The following is a 17,683-nucleotide window of genomic DNA, read 5'->3' as shown; positions in this document are numbered from 1 at the left end:
CTGTTGATTCTAGTAAGAGTTACCAGTAGAGGTTGAGACTGGTGGGTTAAGGTTTGATGAGACCTTGGGAGTAATCTCAGACTATATTTCCACAAAGGCCAATCAGTAACAAAAGGAAAAATGGTGACTTTATGATGGAGAAAACTAGCAGATATCAGCATAACCAGCAGATCAAGGATGGCACTATATGTGCTTGATTCAATGAATTTTTAACATAAAGGGAAAAATTGTCAATGTCTGTTTTAAAAAACTCAACAAAAATAGCTCCTCTGAGGAAACCTTCTGTCTTCTCTGACAACAGGCTTCCTCCTTCACAACCTGAGGCTCACCTGACTATTTATCACACTGAATTTTAATATATAGCTTGTTAGCCAGTGTGTGGGAAGTTCCTGGAAGAGTAGCAAGCAGATAGTAGATGCTCAATAAAGGTTGATGTGTTTGTCAGCTTTTCATCACTGTGACCAAAATACCCAACAAGAACGACTCAAAGGAGGAAATGTTGATTTGGGCTCATGGTTGCAGAGCTTTGGTGCATAGTTGGTCAGCTCCATTGCTCTGAGCCTGAGATGAGGCCAAACATCATGGCTGGAAGGTATGGCAGAGGAAAGCTGCTCAGCACTTGACAGGATGCAGAAAGAGTATAGGAACGAAGGATGAAATATAATCCCCAAGATCCAAGCCCCAGTGACCTGCTTCCTCCAGCCATGTCCCACCTACCTCTAGTTATCACCCAGTAATCCACTCAAATTACTAATCTATCAAATGGGACAGGATTAGGTAGCAGATCTCATGATCTGATCATTTTGCCTCTGAACATTGCTCCATTGCCTAACATGAGCTTTTGGGGGGCGGGGGAAAACCTCACATTCAAACCCTAACCGCAAGCTATTATTACTAACCTATCAAGCTGTTATAAAAATTTATGAGAAGTGGTTGGACTAATGAAATGTTTCTCAATGCAGTCTAACTTCTAGGATTCCGTTGAAGATTACCAAAGTCCTGGGGTAACTGAGGCAATGGGTATTTCCTAAGAGTGTAGGGAAAATAACTGGAAGGATTTATAAGCCAAACCATGCATGTAGTTCAGTATGTGGCAGAAAATAGTAGGTGGGAATACTAGAGTGCAGAGATGAGTGAAATACAGTCCTGGGGTCTTAGGCAGCAGCTGAAAGCAAGGACCCTGGGTACTTCTCACGGAGTCAAGGGGAACTTGCTGTCTGCACATGTTTTATCTATGGCATTGTTAATGGATGTGCCAGAGAGGCTGTTGCCTGGGTAATGATTTTCTGTCAAAACCATCTGTTCTTTCTTTTTCATGCAGATTGAGCCTTTCTTTGTGAGTGTGGCACTTTATGACCTCAGAGACAGCAGAAAGATTTCTGCCGATTTTCATGTGGATCTAAACCACACTATTGTCAGACAGATGCTCTCAGGGGCTTCCGTGGCTTTGGAAAATGGTAACATCGACACAGTCACTCCAAGACAATCAGAAGAACCTCACATCAAGGGATTTCCAGAGGAATGGCTTAAATTTCCAAAGCAGGTTGCACTTTTGTTTACTTGGAGCAGAAAATTTTTGTTCCATTGTTCTTACCCTTAGATCACATAAGATGGGCAATATCCCAATTAAAAATACCTTAAAACCGTCTCTTTTTTTAAATGGCATTTTGCAGATTCTTTGGTTCAAATTTCTTAGATGCTTATGAGCTGCTTTCTTTGTATATAGGCTATATTTTCTGTAAGTGATCCACATTCTGAAATAGTTTTGGTGGCCAAAATCGAAAAAGTCCTGATGGGAAATATTGCAAGCGGTGCTGAACCTTATATTAAGAATCCAGACTCCAACAAGGTAATGCATCATTTTCTTATATGTAATTTATATTACTATCAAGAAATAAAGTCACACTCCCTTGCTGAATTTATCATGTATGATAAATGTATGACTTTAAATATTCTCTTTTCAATGAAATTAGTATTCACCAAGAAATTCTTAATGTATATATCTTTGATCTACATCTTTGGGATTCAATAGTTTCTGACTTCTGAGAATTTATGGGTAAAAGCAAATTTAAGTGTGGATAAAGTTTTAGTCCCAAGGATCAAAATATTTACAATAATTAAAAATTAAGATAATCTAAGTACAAACAAGTGAATACAGTTTGCTAAAATATCAGCAATGCAGATGATAAACTAAGTGAATAAGTAAGATAGACAATTGTACATCAAATTTTGCCAACACCTAAATGAAGTAGGAAAGAACAAAAGAAATACAGCAAGTGCTTTGAGTAATGGACCTACAGGTAATATTTTTCTACTTTCTTCTTTTCTATTAAAATAATCAAATGTTACTGTATAATAAAAAAACAAACATCTATTTTCCATGCAAAGGAAAGATATTAAGGAAATAACTCATAAGAATTGAATTTGAGCAAATGTAACAATAAGGACAGAGTTTAATGTATTTGTGAGAGTCCCTTAATTCAGGATTTGGCAAACTAAGATCTTCAAGCTAAAGCCAGCCTGCCATTTACTTTTTTTTTTTTTTTTGTAGTTGTAGATGAACAGCATGCCTTTATTTTATTTATTTATCTTTATGTGGGGCTAAGGATTGAACCCAGTGCCTCACATAAGCTAGGCAAATGCTCTGCCACTGAGCTACAGCCCCAGCTGCCATTTGCTTTTTTTTATATAATGTTTTATTGAAACACAATCACATTTATTATGGACGGGCCAGTGTTTGCTTCTGTCCCATAGAAACAGAGTCAGGAAGTTGTGATAGAGACCATGTGGCCCATGAAGCCCTTTACAGAACAAGTCTTCTGACCTCTATTGTATGAATCAAAGAAGATAGAGTACAGGCTGGGAATCTAAATTTGATACACTTTTCATTCAACATTTTAATGTCTTTTAAGTCAAGAAAAGAAAACAGTATTATAAGACAAGGGTACTTTTTACATTTGGAATTTCCTCTACTTGGAATTTCCAAATAAAAGGGAAAAAATGCTCTATAATAATTTGAACACAGAGACTATCATTTGGGTCTTTTTAAAGTAGAATCCATGGGCCAGTAAGACAAAGTTCCACTCAAATTCGATATAAGATAATATGAAGTATTTAGTATATAGGCATTTCATAAAGTATCATTCCTAAACAGTATTTTTATTTTTTTCTTTAGTATGCACAAAAGATACTAAAATCCAACAGGCAGTTCTGCAGCAAATTGGGGAAATACCGCATGCCATTTGCTTGGGCAGTGAGGTAAGTTGATCATTGCAACCAACAGAAGAGAAGTTCATTTATAGTCTGCCTAGTTAGAAGGTTCTGTTTTGGACACCTTTGTTTTACCTGTTATTTTTAATATACCAACACCTACAAGAATTCTAATGTAGTCATTTTCATAAACATTTCCAGCTTCCCAAAGACACATTTCACAAGGTATTTTATCAAGACAGTTCATTATAGAAGGTCCTGATGTGTGTACAAGTGTGGGCGTGACCAGTAGTGCTGTGAATTATCTATAGATGTCAAATCAAAGTCATAACTTGTTTACTGTGTATACTTGGTTCAACAAAACCTTAATATTATGTCAGCCCTGACTCTGATATGCATAAAATTCAGAGGGATACACGGATTTCCTAAGCAGCTGCATGTTTTCATCTGTGAATAGAGCTCAGGTCTGTATCTGGATGTCCAAATGCAAACAACAGATCAATCTTTTTAATCTGTCTTTGATTTTGGTACAGATTAGCAGAACCAAATTTATCTGTGCCAATTGATTCTGATAAAAATTTTGAGTCCTATGGACATTGATGGTGGAATCATCCACCTGGACACATCCTGCGTGTGAAGAACAAAACCTGCTGTTCAGATCTGCTTTAACATCAGTTACATTGACCTCCTCCATCTCTTTATGTCCTTATTAGTATAAGAATTACAGCCTGGCATGCACTAACAAAGATAAAAAGGTAAAGGTCAACAATGTACAAACTGAATGAACTAGAAGACGTTAATTAGAGTTACAAAACGAGACAGCCTTTTAAGTATTCATTTGAATATCAGTAACAGTTTTACAGTGGCAATAAATTTAAAGTCCAAAAGGTTCTTTAACCTGTTATGGCATTTATAGGTCACACAGTTGATCTAAAATGGTGAGTATATTCATGGGAAACCTCATCAGTATTTGTCATTGTTGTGAGGTCATTATTTAAAATCAGGGAACCCTAGGTGAAGGAAGAAAAAATGTCTAAGTGTGGGCTGCAGTAAACTAAAATAGACTAATGCAGTCTCCAAGAACTAATTTTCCCTAAAGCAACCCAAAGCAAGGGAGGAAGAGGCTAGGCCCAAGAGCCTGACAAGCATGGTCCAGATCAGCACTTGCTGTAACTCTGGTCGTGTTTCCTCTCCAAGGCTCAGGGTCTTCATCTCCAGAACGGAGATGATAGTGCATGCCCAAAAGAAGTGCACACGGTCTCAGATGCAAAAGTGTTTGGCAAGAAGTCGATCATGAGTGTTACTTCATCTCTGCTTACTATCTTCCCTTACAGCGACAGCTAATGCCAGCATATTCCACATGAGAAGATATTATACATTGAAACTTTCACGATGCACTTAATTATTCTTATTTCTCATAAGCTTTCATAGAAAGGATAACTAGTGATAATTCACTGATCAAACATTTTCAGGTTGCTAAGTATTCTCTAACCTCACCTATTGGGGAAAGTGGAGGCAAAATGGCCCTTGACAAAGTGAAATATTCCTACACAGCAAACTGATAATCATGAACACATTGTTCAGAGATTTTAGAAGCAAGCATTTTAGAGCTAAACAGAGCTGAACTGAAAATCCTAGCCCTGTTCTGTGTAAGCCAAGTAAACTTAGCCAATTACTTATGGTCTGTCTTTACTTCCATTGTTCAGTTTTTCCATCTACAAAAAAAGATTGCAGATGAATAATTTACTGTTGCAAGGATTAATGAGAATAGATATGTACCCCATAAAAGGGAGTAGTGATTAGGTGGCATGACTCCCGTGTTGTTTTTAAAAGTCACCTGTAGAGATCACACTCACCTGATAAGTCTCTGTTTCTGGTAAATTTGGGTCAGTGAAGAATAATGTGGAGTAAGAAAATAAAATTATTATATATTAATCAAAGAAGCTGAGAAATTAGAAGAAGCACCAATCCTACTTTGAAAGTGTCTGGTAAAATAAACTGTAAGGAGGACAGAAGAAGTTTCTGGAGTGGCTGACCATACTGCCAACTGTTGAAGTAATTAGTCCTGGGAAAGAAAAGCCAGCAAAACTACAAGCTCATGCTATATGAGGGCTGGGATTGTGGCTCAGTGGTAAAGTGCTTCCCTAGAACATGTAAGACACATTAAAAAAAATGAACAAATAAATATAGTTATAGAAAATTTTTTTAACACTAATGAATGGCTGAGTTGTAGGTTGGGTAATAGTGTAAACCTCCAATCCGTGTATAAAAATATGATTTATGTTTTTATGACATTCTCTGTGAAGTGAGAAAAATGATTAGGAGTATCATTTTAATGATTGAATGTTAGTCTTATACACTGTTGGTAGGAATATATATTAGTGCAGCTACTATGGAAATCAGTAGGGAGCTTCCTCAAAAGACTAGGAATGAAACCACCATATGAACCAGCTATACCACTCCTCAGTATTTGTCCAAAAGAATTAAAGTCATCATACTACAGTGATACATGCAGACTTGTGTCAGTGACAGTGCAACTCACAATAGACAAGTTGTGGAACCAGCCTAGAAGTCTATCAACAGGTAAACGGATAAAAAAAAAAAATGTGGTGTATATATACACAAAATGGAATTCCATTCAGCCAGAGAGAAGATGTAACTGGAGAGCATCATGTTAAATAAAATATCACTGGAGAGCCTCATGTTAAGTGAAATAAGTCATATTTAGAAAGTCAAGGGTTCTATGTTATCTCTCATGTGTGAAAGCTGAAGAGAGAAAAGGAAAAAGGATCTCATGAAATTAGAAAGTAGGCCAGTAGGTTTGAGGAAGTGGGCCGGGCAAGGAAGAGGGGAGGGTAAGGGAACATACCGGGGAATTAAATAAACCAAATTATGTTACGTGCATGTACAAATATACTACAGTATTTAATTATTATGCACCAATAAAATGTTAAAATCAAAATAATTATTCAACCTAAAATGAGCATTTGTTTAAAAACTTGGATTATCTAACCACAAAAATGTTCAAGTTTCAGCCAAAAAAGATTTTAATTGCCCCTTCACAATGTGAAACTATTTTAAATAGATGTTGACAGGATCAGCAGAAGGCTGGGGTTGTTCATGTCATTTTGACATGAGCTAGCTTCCTGACATACTCAGTATCTTATTGATGCTATTGCTTCTCTGGATAACCTTCCTATTATATTTTTTAGAATGTGGTCTACTTCACAGTTTTGAGTATACTATTAAATATTTTGGTCCTTAAAAATCAACTGTCATTAAGAGTACAATTGATGAAGTTGCTTAAGACCATATTTTCACCCAGATGTAATGTTCCCACATGCTGCAGTACACACAGATGCCTAGCACCGTAAACAGTGTTTTATTTGGAATCAATTTGGTGGGTGTTCTTATACTTGGCACCAACTGTACTGTCATTTTGTAGCAAAAAGGTTGTCCTTGAAGTTGATATGGAGACATAATAGCTATGCAGGGTGTTTTATACTTACTATGAAGGAAAGGTTGACCTTCACAAGTATGTCCTGTGGTAAAATGGAACTCTGTCCATTCATGGCAGTTCCTCATTGGTGCCTAAATCCATGCCAAGATTCTTTTATGATTTCTTTTCTTCTATCTCATTTGACATTCCAAATAGACTACCAGGCAATTCTGAATTTTCTTTAAAATTGATCAAGACTAGAATAAAAATCTATTCTGTATCTGCACATTTGAAGAAGGTGCCCAGTGCAGCTCTTATCTAAGTCTCCCAGGCTGACAAAATCGCCAACAGATATTTGTCCAGCCTCCACTTGAATCCTTCCAGTGCCAAAAGACCCAAGCACGTCCAACAGTGGCTCCTTCTGTCTGTCCTTCTTAGCTCTAATAATTAGATGATTCATATTTTTAAAATAACTTTAAACTGCCTAACAAGCACTTTTATGTTTTATCTTCTATAGCCACAAAAAAAAAAATATGCCTAATTCTTTCTATACTTCCCAGCTATTCATCCTGCTTATGAATGAAGCTATCAGGACACCTAAGCTTCTTTTCCTTTGGCTAAACACCACATTCTCTTCAATTATACACAAAATATCCTGATCCCAAGACTGTCAAAATGTACTAATCATTGCTCAACTGTGGCAGCTGAAACTAGGCACCATGTTCCAGCTGTCCTGAAACCACAATCTGTGTCAATGAGTCATTTCTCTCAACTCTTGCCAGTTAGTGTATTTAGTGAGTAATGGCAAGTTGTATGTCACCGTAAGCAAAATTTCTCCCCTGGTGCAGTACCCTCCATTTCCTGTGTACCCAAGTGGTTTCCATGATAGAGCGTGGATAAGAGCAAAACTGAGTTATATAACTCACATACATGAAAGTACCTGAAGTTCATTTTTTAAAATTATGACTAGTTCATTTAAAACAGTGTTACACAAATAAAGTCAAACTTCCTCTCGTGCCTGTTTGAAATACATGATGTTGGTTTCAACATTTTACACACTTGAACAAAAGGCATATATTACATTTAATTGAAAATGATTTTATATATTTTCATCCTGGGTTCCCAATGTGATTTGATAGAGGGACTTCCATTTTCTCTCAGTCACTACTTAATAGAGAAAAATGAGGAGACAATTTGAAAGAGTCTAAAAATATCATTCTAATCAATTCCTGGTCCATTTTCTGTTACTTTACAGTCAAACTCTGTGACCTAATATCCATTGTAATGGCCATTTCAGTCCGTGGATTGAAATAGTTGGATAATTTAAAGAAAGATAAAATATCCTGGTGAAGATTATTAAGTTAAAAGAAGTAAACATTCAGTATTTCTCTAACATTGAAGACAAAGCAGTTATGTGTGGATCTAATTTTTCTTTGGCCAACACATTGTGTGATAAAGTATAAAGTGTAATGAAGAAAACACTGAGACTAAGGATACCATGCACCTGAAGCAAGCCCTGCCTGACATTGTATTATCTGCACAAAAATAATTTATGCATTTTAACTAAATCTCTGTTTCCAATAAAATGGGTCACGGAAAAGGAACAGTGACTCAGGTCATCTTATTCTCATTTAATACAAAAATCTGATTCAGGTTGCTTTCATTTTATCTGTATATCTGTTCTCAAAATTCAGTCAAGGCCCATTTATCTACACAAAAATGTTTCACCTTCTACATTCAGATACAATCCCACTCTTGTCTGCTTGTATATCCTAATGGTTCCACCCAAAGTGAAGTGGCCCTGTCTGGTCCAGGTTTTGGATGTCTTGAAGAAATAATGAAAAAGAATACCATGTCCCACTCCACAAATATTCCAGAGTTTTGATTGAAATTACTACATGTGAGATAAGTTGTAATATTGACTCCTATCACTTTAGACATAAAGTTGAAATACAAAATTAAACATAACAAAATACAATGTAAATGAAACTTCTATCTAAATTTTCTTTTTTTTTTTTTGCTTTATAGTTTCTACGGTTACAAATCAAATATTTCTTTACTCACCTTAAAATCACAACTCTATCAGCAGTAACCAAATACCAACCTAAATAAATAAATATTATTTTCTTTCAGATCTGTATTTAAGGACAACCAGGGAAATGTGGACAGAGACTCAAGATTTTCACCCCTGTATAGACAAGAAAGTAGCAAGATTTCAACAGAGGACCTCCTTAAACTGGTGTCTGATTATAGAAGGTATGATTTTTTGGTTGCTCTTGAAATTAACATTAGCCATATTGCCACCATTGATTTGTTCTCTCACTGTAATGATTATCTGAGTCTCAAATGTGCAAACCCATCCCGAGGCAGATGCTTTTCAGATGATTTCATGTACGTCCAAATGGTACACAGGTGTCTGTTTGCCAGAATTATATGGAAGGATTATGAAATGTGGAGCTATGTCTGTTATCTTCAGTTGTGTAAGAACCACCCCAAAATTTAGTGGCTTGAAATAACACCACATATTTTATTCGTGCGTCCAAGAGTTAAGCTCTGCAGGGCAGGAGAGCTTGTCTTCCATAGGTGGGATGGACTTGGAGAGGTCAGCTGAGGTCAGAGGACCCTCTTCCAAAGTGCCTGGTGCTGGTCATTGCCTGGGAGCTCAGCCACACCTGTGGCTCTGAACCTTGTTCTTCTTTCCTGGGAGCCACTCATGAGATACTTTGAATTCCTCATGGCATACAGCTTGGTTCTAAGAACAAGTGTCCTCAGAGACAGGAAAAGACAACTGCCAGTTTAAGTGCCAGGCCTGGAAACTGTCACAGTGCCACTCTGTCATAGTTTACTGTCAAGCTGTCAGAGAGTCTAGGTTCAAAGGAAGGTAACACAGACAGACGCCTCTTGGTAGGAGGAGTGTTAAGGAGTTTTAGGACCATATTTTAAAACCCTGCAGAACAATCATATTGCTATAAATATAATCGCTCTTAATATCTTGGTCAAATACTTTCAGAAAAGATAGCTGAAAGCTAAGAGAAAGAAACTATAAAAGCCACAACATTTTTTTAAGTGAATCACCCATATTCCCAACATCTGAAGACGATCAGGTCTTTCATTAAGCTACTTATCTAAAACTGTTAGCCCTCTAAACTACACAGTATTCTCATACCCTTTCCTAAATATTACCTCTCTGCGTCTCTCACTTAAGAATCAGCAATCTCCTATCAATTAATTTTATCCTCAACCAAAAAATATGAGACTATAAAACAAGCATAATTTTTTCTGCAGCATCAGTAGATGATATATTTCTGTTTATCTAGAGGGGAAGTTTGTCCAATGTTCTTTTTTATTCTGGAAGAACATAAACTTAAGAAAGAAAAATAAAGATGAGAAGTGAAATCTCAGAGGAGGCCCTGAGGCAATCTAACTTCTTTGCCCTCCTATGAGGGCCCTCCTGACCCGAGGTGACCTTCCTTCCTTTGCTCATCAAACCTCCTCACCAGAACCAAACCATGATCTTGCAAGGCTACCCAGCCACCATGTGACACTTAAAAGTGCTTTTCCCTCTTTGCTTTTTTGCCAGCACACTAAAGTATGGAAGGTGGTGATGCCAAACCAACAAAAGGAACAGGCAAAATATTTTGGGTTGTTCTCATATAAATAGGAAGAACCCAAATTCTCACAAAACCCATGTTATCAGTGATTAGCAAGAAGAGATATCACTGTGGTGGTTAAGGGGACAGCTATAATACACAATGCAGAGCCAACATCAAATTATTTCATCGAAGTCTCACAATTTATGACATTTATTCTCAGTGGTAGGCTGATAAATGTGGAACAACAGACTTTCTAGAGAAAAAACTGATTTGTGCCAATGACCAATTCCTCTGGTACAAATTCTCCTGCCATTGGTGATTTCAAGCTACCCCTGGGACATCACTGAACATGGGGTTAGGAAGAGATTGATGTGAACAAACTCAAGGGCACAGACAATCTTATCACGTAATATGGTCATTAGGTAATGATAAGTTTTGAATGTTTAACATCTTTTGAATGTATTAACACTTTGTGTTAATACAACTGATTAATGTTAAGTTAATATGATTTAATTTTAATACCAGCTGAGTTTAACCACTGGCAGGCAAAATTCCTTAAAAAAATAATTATTACAATCCACTCTCCCAAGCTGGGAAGAGCTGGCTCTGATTCAATACTGTAATTATTCCACCTTTCAAAGTGGAATCCTGCTCTGCCCGGAGGGCCTTGATGCTTGAAATTGTCATCAGTAAGTTCCATGCTACCGTAATGGAAAGTTAGTGAGACAGACGGTGTAGGAGAGGGAGGGAGTGATGTGGGTGGGGAAGGAGACATAGTCACAGAAGGCCAAAGTTGGGGAAGTCCTGCTTGGTGTGGGTAGAGGAAGACTGCAAACTCTTAGCAACTGTGGCAGAGCCAACCTTGTTCTCAGATCTTGACTCTCAGCATGAAAGAGAGTTGCTTAAGCAGATTCAAATGCTTCAGTAACAAAACTATGTGACTTACTATTGTACTTGTTTGGCCATTTTTATAAGTGTTATCTGAAGTTGAGTAAAAATAAATTCAAAGTACTCTTCAGAATATGTGTGGATTTACTCCCCACTGTTTTTTTTTTATTTGCAATAGCACATAAATTTTTAGTTTTCAAAGTTAAACTAGCTAAAAGAAATCATCGCAATATTATTTAGGGTCTACTGTTGTTGACCTTTTCAAACCTCAGAATTTTAGCAGATTACTTTTTTTCTTGAAACTGAAAATAATACTCTGTGTGTGTGTGTGTGTGTGTGTGTGTGTGTGTGTGTCTGTGCTTGTGTACTTTCACAGGGCTGACCGAATAAGCAAAATGCAGACCATCCCTGGAAGCCTGGATATCACTGTTGACAACATTCCTCTGGAGCATCCAAGTATGATGATGACATCACAGTTCAGTTGTAGAGTTCTGAATATTTAGTGGGGTTATTTTTGTTTGTTTTGTGGGTTGGTTGGCTGGTTGTTTAACTGGCTGCTTATCAGATTTTGAGGGCTTTTTATTGTTGTTGTTTTTTCCAAAGTGAAAACTCATGGAAATGCAAATCATTATTCTATAGAAACATAGGGCTTCTTGGGCTGAGGATATAGCTCAGTTGGTAGAATGCTTGCCTTGCACATACAAGGCCCTGGACTACCAAAAAAGAAAGAAATGTAGGGCTTCTTATTTCTCCATTAAGGCAGACAATGAATATCACAAGACTATATTCTGAGCAACATAACATTTTGTTTAATACCCAGCAAGATTATATCATTTAATCCTAAAAACCATGGAGGGTTGCAAAAGAGGAAAGTCAGGTTCAGATATGGATAAACTGATAACCCACAGGAGAAGATTTATATTCTAACCAGTTCCTCTCACTCAGAATAGAAGCAGGTTCTGCCATACTGTGCTACCAAAGGGTTCCTCCAAACACCGCGTGCAGCCACCCAAGTGAATGGGCAGTGATTAGAACTGAAATATCGTTAGACTCTGCTACTACTCAGAATCTATGTTTTTTCAGAATATGATAAAAAAATAATCCTGCTTTGCTTATTATAAAGTAGAATTTCAGGGGTTGCTATTAGCCTGCAAATGAGTTTTAGAACTTAGAATGAATTAAGGCTTCCTATACTGAACCATAACCAGAGAGGGTTATTACCGCAGGATATCTGGATTACCGTTTGCACTATTAAGTTTTCTGTTCTTGTAATTTTCCATAAATCATCCTCAGATGGAACATAATGAACCCTCTAACATGAGCCCTGACTCCAAATCACTTTTATATTGATTGGTACCAGAAAACAGAGGATGAACTAGCCATTTCTTCTTGATTTGGGAAACAGGATTATTATTACCCACAGTAAAGTAAAACAAGAAAAGAGGAAACTAAATATTCTTTCACAAAGAATTGTGGGAAATTAAAGAAATTTGAGCATACAATAAAAATATTATAATTGATTTTTGGAAAAAAATTTTAACCTAATTCCCAAGCACACACAGCTAGTCATCGTGCTTTATCTGAACGCAGGACGATTCCCTCCAGGTAAAGGAAGGAGGAAGGCCTTACTCAGTAGCACAACTTCAGCCCCCAAATTATTTAGTGACAGAAGTTTTCATTTGTAAGTTCCTAATGGTCTTTTCTCTCTTCTTTCTTAGGCCATTCCTGCAAAGTTACATTTTGAAAGTTTGTAAAAATTAAAGCAAAAAATAAAATGTCACATAACGAATAATGTAGAGAGAGACCTTCAGGCCCTTGCTGTGAAATCATCCTTCAGGGAGAAATTAGTATTAATTCACCTGGTATTAGCAGTAACAAACCCATTGGAAAAGGGTTTATTCTGTCATATATCAATTTCTCTATTGTTTATCCAGTAGTGTAGCAAAGCTTGGTGGATTGCTCCTTATAATATCTAGTTAGCATATTCAGAGGATCATTAGCTAAAATTTACTTTTTAAATTAGAAAATACGACAAAAAGAAAATAGTTATACATCCATCTCAAAGATTTACCAGTTTTTAGAACTTGAGTTTTGAAATGAAACATGTAACATGTTTACACCCTCCAAATTTTTCATGATTAGTGTCACTTAACATCAATTGGTACACAAGTCTGGTTTTGTAGTTCATTTGAAAATATGTTAAATATTGTTCGCTTAAAAAAAGAACCATATTAAATGACAAACTCTTATTTTCTGATTTTTTAAGACTGTGTAACATCGTCCTTTATCCCTGTCAAGCCTTTCAACGTGATGGCTGACTCAGAGCCCACAGTGGAGGTGGAAGAATTTATATATGACTCAACAAAGCATTGTCGTCCTTATAGAGTATACAAAAATCAAATTTACATTTACCCCAAACACCTCAAATATGACAGCCAGAAATGTTTCAACAAGGTACGTATGACCCGAATTTCTGTGATGTCATTTCTCTTCATCACACTTATACCATACAAGATGGTTTCTTGAAAAGGCAACTGCAGATTGTGGTGGGCCAACACTTTGCGATTAAAAAACATTTGGAGAAAATGCTCAGTAAGAGACAGTGAGAGGTTAATTTTAGAAATGTTTAAATTTGCATAGTTTTTGTAATATATTAATAATCTCTTCTGAAATTGGCCCTATATAAATTTGATCTAGACTTTTCTTTTTGTTTCATTTCTTGCAATCCTCTCAAAATAGCATGCCTGCCCCTTTCAATATGAACTCTTTCTTTCCTTTTAAATCTTTCCAAATTTTTTGCTATTTCTGAGCATTGTGGATAATGTCACAAGAAAATGCTGGGTATTCTACATTTTTCAGATTTAATTAGAAGCTACTTATTTTAGGCACTTAGATTGTTTGGGGGTGTTATTTAAGAGGAAATTGCGATTTCCATTTTCCTCACTGTAATTTCAGGCACGAAATATAACCGTGTGCATTGAATTCAAAAATTCTGATGCAGAAGGAGCCAAGCCCATGAAGGTGAGCCAACTCCACCGCCAGGGGACACAGCGTAAAGAGGGAGGGAGTGCTTCTGTTCTTTGTGCCATTGAGGGGCTTTTTATGTGAGTGTGGTTAAAAGAAGAGCATTTCAATACATTTGTTTTAGATTTTCTGAAATGCCCCTGATTTAATAGCCATTGTTAACTCAGTCTTTTAGAAATGTCAATCTTATAGCTCTCTTAGCTTTTCATGATTGGTATAAAGGAAACCTTTTTTAATGTAAAATAAATGCAAAGATTCCCGTCTGGCAGAATCTGCCCTTTTCAAAGATTAGCCCAGCTCTGGACTCAGAGAGCTTTATTTAAAATGGCGCACCTTGGCTGGCTTCCCAGTGATCCGTGCTGCATGCTGGCCTGATAGCCAATACAGTGGGCCCAGAGATGCTCACATTGAAGAGCAGGGCTGTGGCCAAGGGTCTGTGGGCCTGGAAAATGGCTCTGGAAAGTCAATTCTGGTTTTTAATCACATGATTTAATAAGATCAAATAAAAGCTGTGAGGTTTGTATGAACTGATTTATTATAACCTATAAAACTGCAACCAGATAGCTTTTTATTATTTTTTTTTTAGAATTTCTGTTTGATATATACTGTTTTTATCTTAGAAGCTTCAAACAACATAAAGTAACTTATGAAAGATGGAGAGGGAAATTATTTTTAGTGGGCCTGCTGTGAGAGCTTACCCATTTCGTGAATTAGTGCAATGAGAACAGAGCTAACTTCTAACTAACCCCACCATTATTTGTGATAATCTTTTAAAACACTTTGTCAGGTACAAATCAAATCCTCTAATTTATGCTACCAAGAAGGTTGGTGGCACTGTTCAGAAGAAAGATGATCAATTTGAGGATGAATGAGTCATTTAGAGTAGAGAGGAAGAATTCTTCAAAATAATCTTGAACCACTGTCAATAGTCACAGTAACAGGCTCCACAGCAGCGTTCACATTAGGAGAGAAATATTAAAGTGAAATATAATTGTCAAGCAAACAAAGACAGTGACCAGGCAGCAAACACACCTGGCCTATTGCAGCAGCGTTTTTACCAGGAAAATTGTAGGAGAGAAAGTCAGAGGTGTGTGAGTTCTCTGCTTCAGTACATTCTGAACACCATACAAAGATAAAGCAAGGTCGGCTGTCAGACTCCACAAGAAGGGCCCTGAGCTTTGGGCTAACAAGGCTTGTAAGCTATACTACTAGGAAGTGCCAGATCTTTTCCTCTGGCTTGATTTGGGGCTGGGATACCATAACAGTACAATGTGGTAAAGCCTAGAGCTAGATCTGTCCTGCCAGCTGGCATGCCCGGGATTGGGGTCCAGCCCAGCTTGTGGTCACCCAGGACCTTCACCTGGACCACAGCAGGTTCCATCAGCTCCTTCAAGAAACCATTCTGCAGGGATCTTGAACAAGTTAGCACCAAGCTCATGGTGATCCAAAGCTAGATAGAGAATGAGGTTCAGGAATAGAGTGCTTACCTAGCATGCACAACAGTCTGGGTTCAATCTCCAGCAAAAAAAAAAAAAAAAAAAAAGTTAAAAAAAAAACACAACCCAGTTAGTTAGTAAATTGGTCCAAGTATTTGACCCTCATGAAATATCTAAAAGATGAATACGAGCTTTCATATTTTACAATCACCATCCCGTTGTATGATAAATGTGGGCAGTCCACCAAAGAGTTTCAAAGTTAACTGGATGCCAGGTGAGCCTGGCAAGTTATTACAAAGTGTGTCTTTGTTCTGAGATTGATAACTAAAGAGTTGTGAAATTTTTTTTTCACTTAGGGATAATTTCAGACACTTACTTTTTTCAACTCATAACTTTTTAAAACAGTGTATTTATGGAAAACCTGGAGGGCCCCTCTTTACCTCAGCTGCCTACACTGCCGTTCTGCACCACTCCCAGAATCCAGATTTCTCTGATGAGGTAAGAACCAGGCCTCCATTGCCCCCAGCAACTCCTAAAAAGGTTGAATGAGTGGGTCAGATAAACACTGTCTCTAGACCACAGTAAGACTAAGATCTGCTTTGGCAGGGTCGTACTCACCAAGACTTATATAACCTATTTAATGGACAGTTGTACCTGGAGTATTTTGCAAATTCAAGTATTTCAGCATAGGAATGACCTTGAAAATGTGATGTTTTTATTGTATCATTCTTTTTAAGGAGACTAATTTTTTTCTTTTATTGCATTAGTCAGTATAAAAAAAAATATGTAAGATAGCTTTGCCAACCATTGGCAGCATTTCATATAATGGAAAGAACAAAGGACCAGAGTAGGAGCCAGCATCATTGCTTATGACCTGCATGACCTTGGAGCCCCTCATCTCAGCATGGCAGAAAAATGTCCTGCCCTGGCTAACTCAAGGCTCCTGCTGTGTGGCACAGCACCTCACTTCATCCCAACAGCCATCTGAGAAGGCACTACCGTGACCTTCCTGTTTTATGAATGAGGAAAGTGATTCTCAGAGGAGTTGAGTGACTTGCCAAGGGCACACAGTAAAGTGACAGTCAGAATCCAAACCAGGCCATGTGACTCCAGATACAGCAGCTTCACCACGCTGCATAACGCATAAAGAAAACATCACTGGGTGAAAAGTAACTACTACACACAGGCTGGCTTCTGTTTTAAACAGCTTCAGACAGATGAGTTTCAGGGATTAAATAGAATTTCTAACCCTAAAGCTGAACCAGTGCAACCCACTAATATAATATTTGGGATTCAAAATATCACACCTCATACATGTGGTTCCTGTTGGATGCTACAAGACATTGCTGACATTTAGTGGCATGCATTTGATATTTCCTAGTTCTGGAGGTCAGAGGTATGAAACATTGCCCCCGGGCTGGAATGGAGGCCTCAGCAGGGCTGCAAGCCTCCTGAAAGTTCTAGAGGAACACTATTTCCTCGCCTTTCCACCCGCTGGAGGCTGCCCACACGCCTTGGCTTGTGACTCCTTTCTGGCCATCTCATCACTGACTTCTGCTTCTGCCCTCAATCTCTGACTCTAACTCTCCTGCCTTCCTCCTGAAGGGACCTTTGTCATTATACCATTTTTTCCTTGAAAAACCCAGGATGATTGTCCCATCTCCTGGGCCTCGACTTCATCCATCTGCAAAATCCCTTTTACCTCATAAGGCAACAGTCACAGGTTCTGGGTATCAAAACATGGAGGAAATGTTTGTGGAGCTATTTTTCTGTCCCCATATCTTGCTTCACATTAATCATTTTAAAACTAATTAAAGGAACACCCATGAGCCAACCTGTATGACCTTATCTCCTACCTCCATATTCACTTAATGCTCTTAATTTTCTTCCAGAAATTCAGGACAGAGGGCAAGAAAAGTTAGGGGAAACAGTTATCATCACATTATAGAATATTTATTGTATTCTTTGGCCCTTTGACAGAGCCCCTCTGAAAGCTGCATTCTCTGTAGATAGATGAGGTCGTATTTTTTTTTTTTTCATTACTGTTCTGACTGTTGGTAACACTGGCTTTTACTCTTTCTCATTCACATGTT

The 17,683-nt window shown here is 37.6% G+C and overlaps 1 protein-coding gene across 1 annotated transcript in view; it reads left to right on the top strand.

Annotated features, from left to right (window-relative positions):
• The window catches only part of Dock10 (dedicator of cytokinesis 10), a 194,541-nt gene that overhangs the window by 106,640 nt on the left and 70,218 nt on the right, over positions 1 to 17,683 (top strand). The window contains exons 12-19 of the mRNA XM_077799593.1: positions 1,322 to 1,543; positions 1,727 to 1,849; positions 3,176 to 3,258; positions 8,783 to 8,905; positions 11,507 to 11,586; positions 13,397 to 13,584; positions 14,086 to 14,151; positions 15,996 to 16,088. Of these exons, the coding sequence (XP_077655719.1) occupies positions 1,322 to 1,543; positions 1,727 to 1,849; positions 3,176 to 3,258; positions 8,783 to 8,905; positions 11,507 to 11,586; positions 13,397 to 13,584; positions 14,086 to 14,151; positions 15,996 to 16,088 (978 nt within the window). The remainder of the gene's footprint in view (positions 1 to 1,321; positions 1,544 to 1,726; positions 1,850 to 3,175; positions 3,259 to 8,782; positions 8,906 to 11,506; positions 11,587 to 13,396; positions 13,585 to 14,085; positions 14,152 to 15,995; positions 16,089 to 17,683) is intronic.

The sequence above is a fragment of the Urocitellus parryii genome, chromosome 1 (assembly GCF_045843805.1).
Source record: "Urocitellus parryii isolate mUroPar1 chromosome 1, mUroPar1.hap1, whole genome shotgun sequence".
Classification (NCBI taxonomy): Eukaryota; Metazoa; Chordata; class Mammalia; order Rodentia; family Sciuridae; genus Urocitellus; species Urocitellus parryii.
Note: the sequence above shows the minus strand (reverse complement) of the source record. Positions and strands in the feature narration are given on the sequence as shown.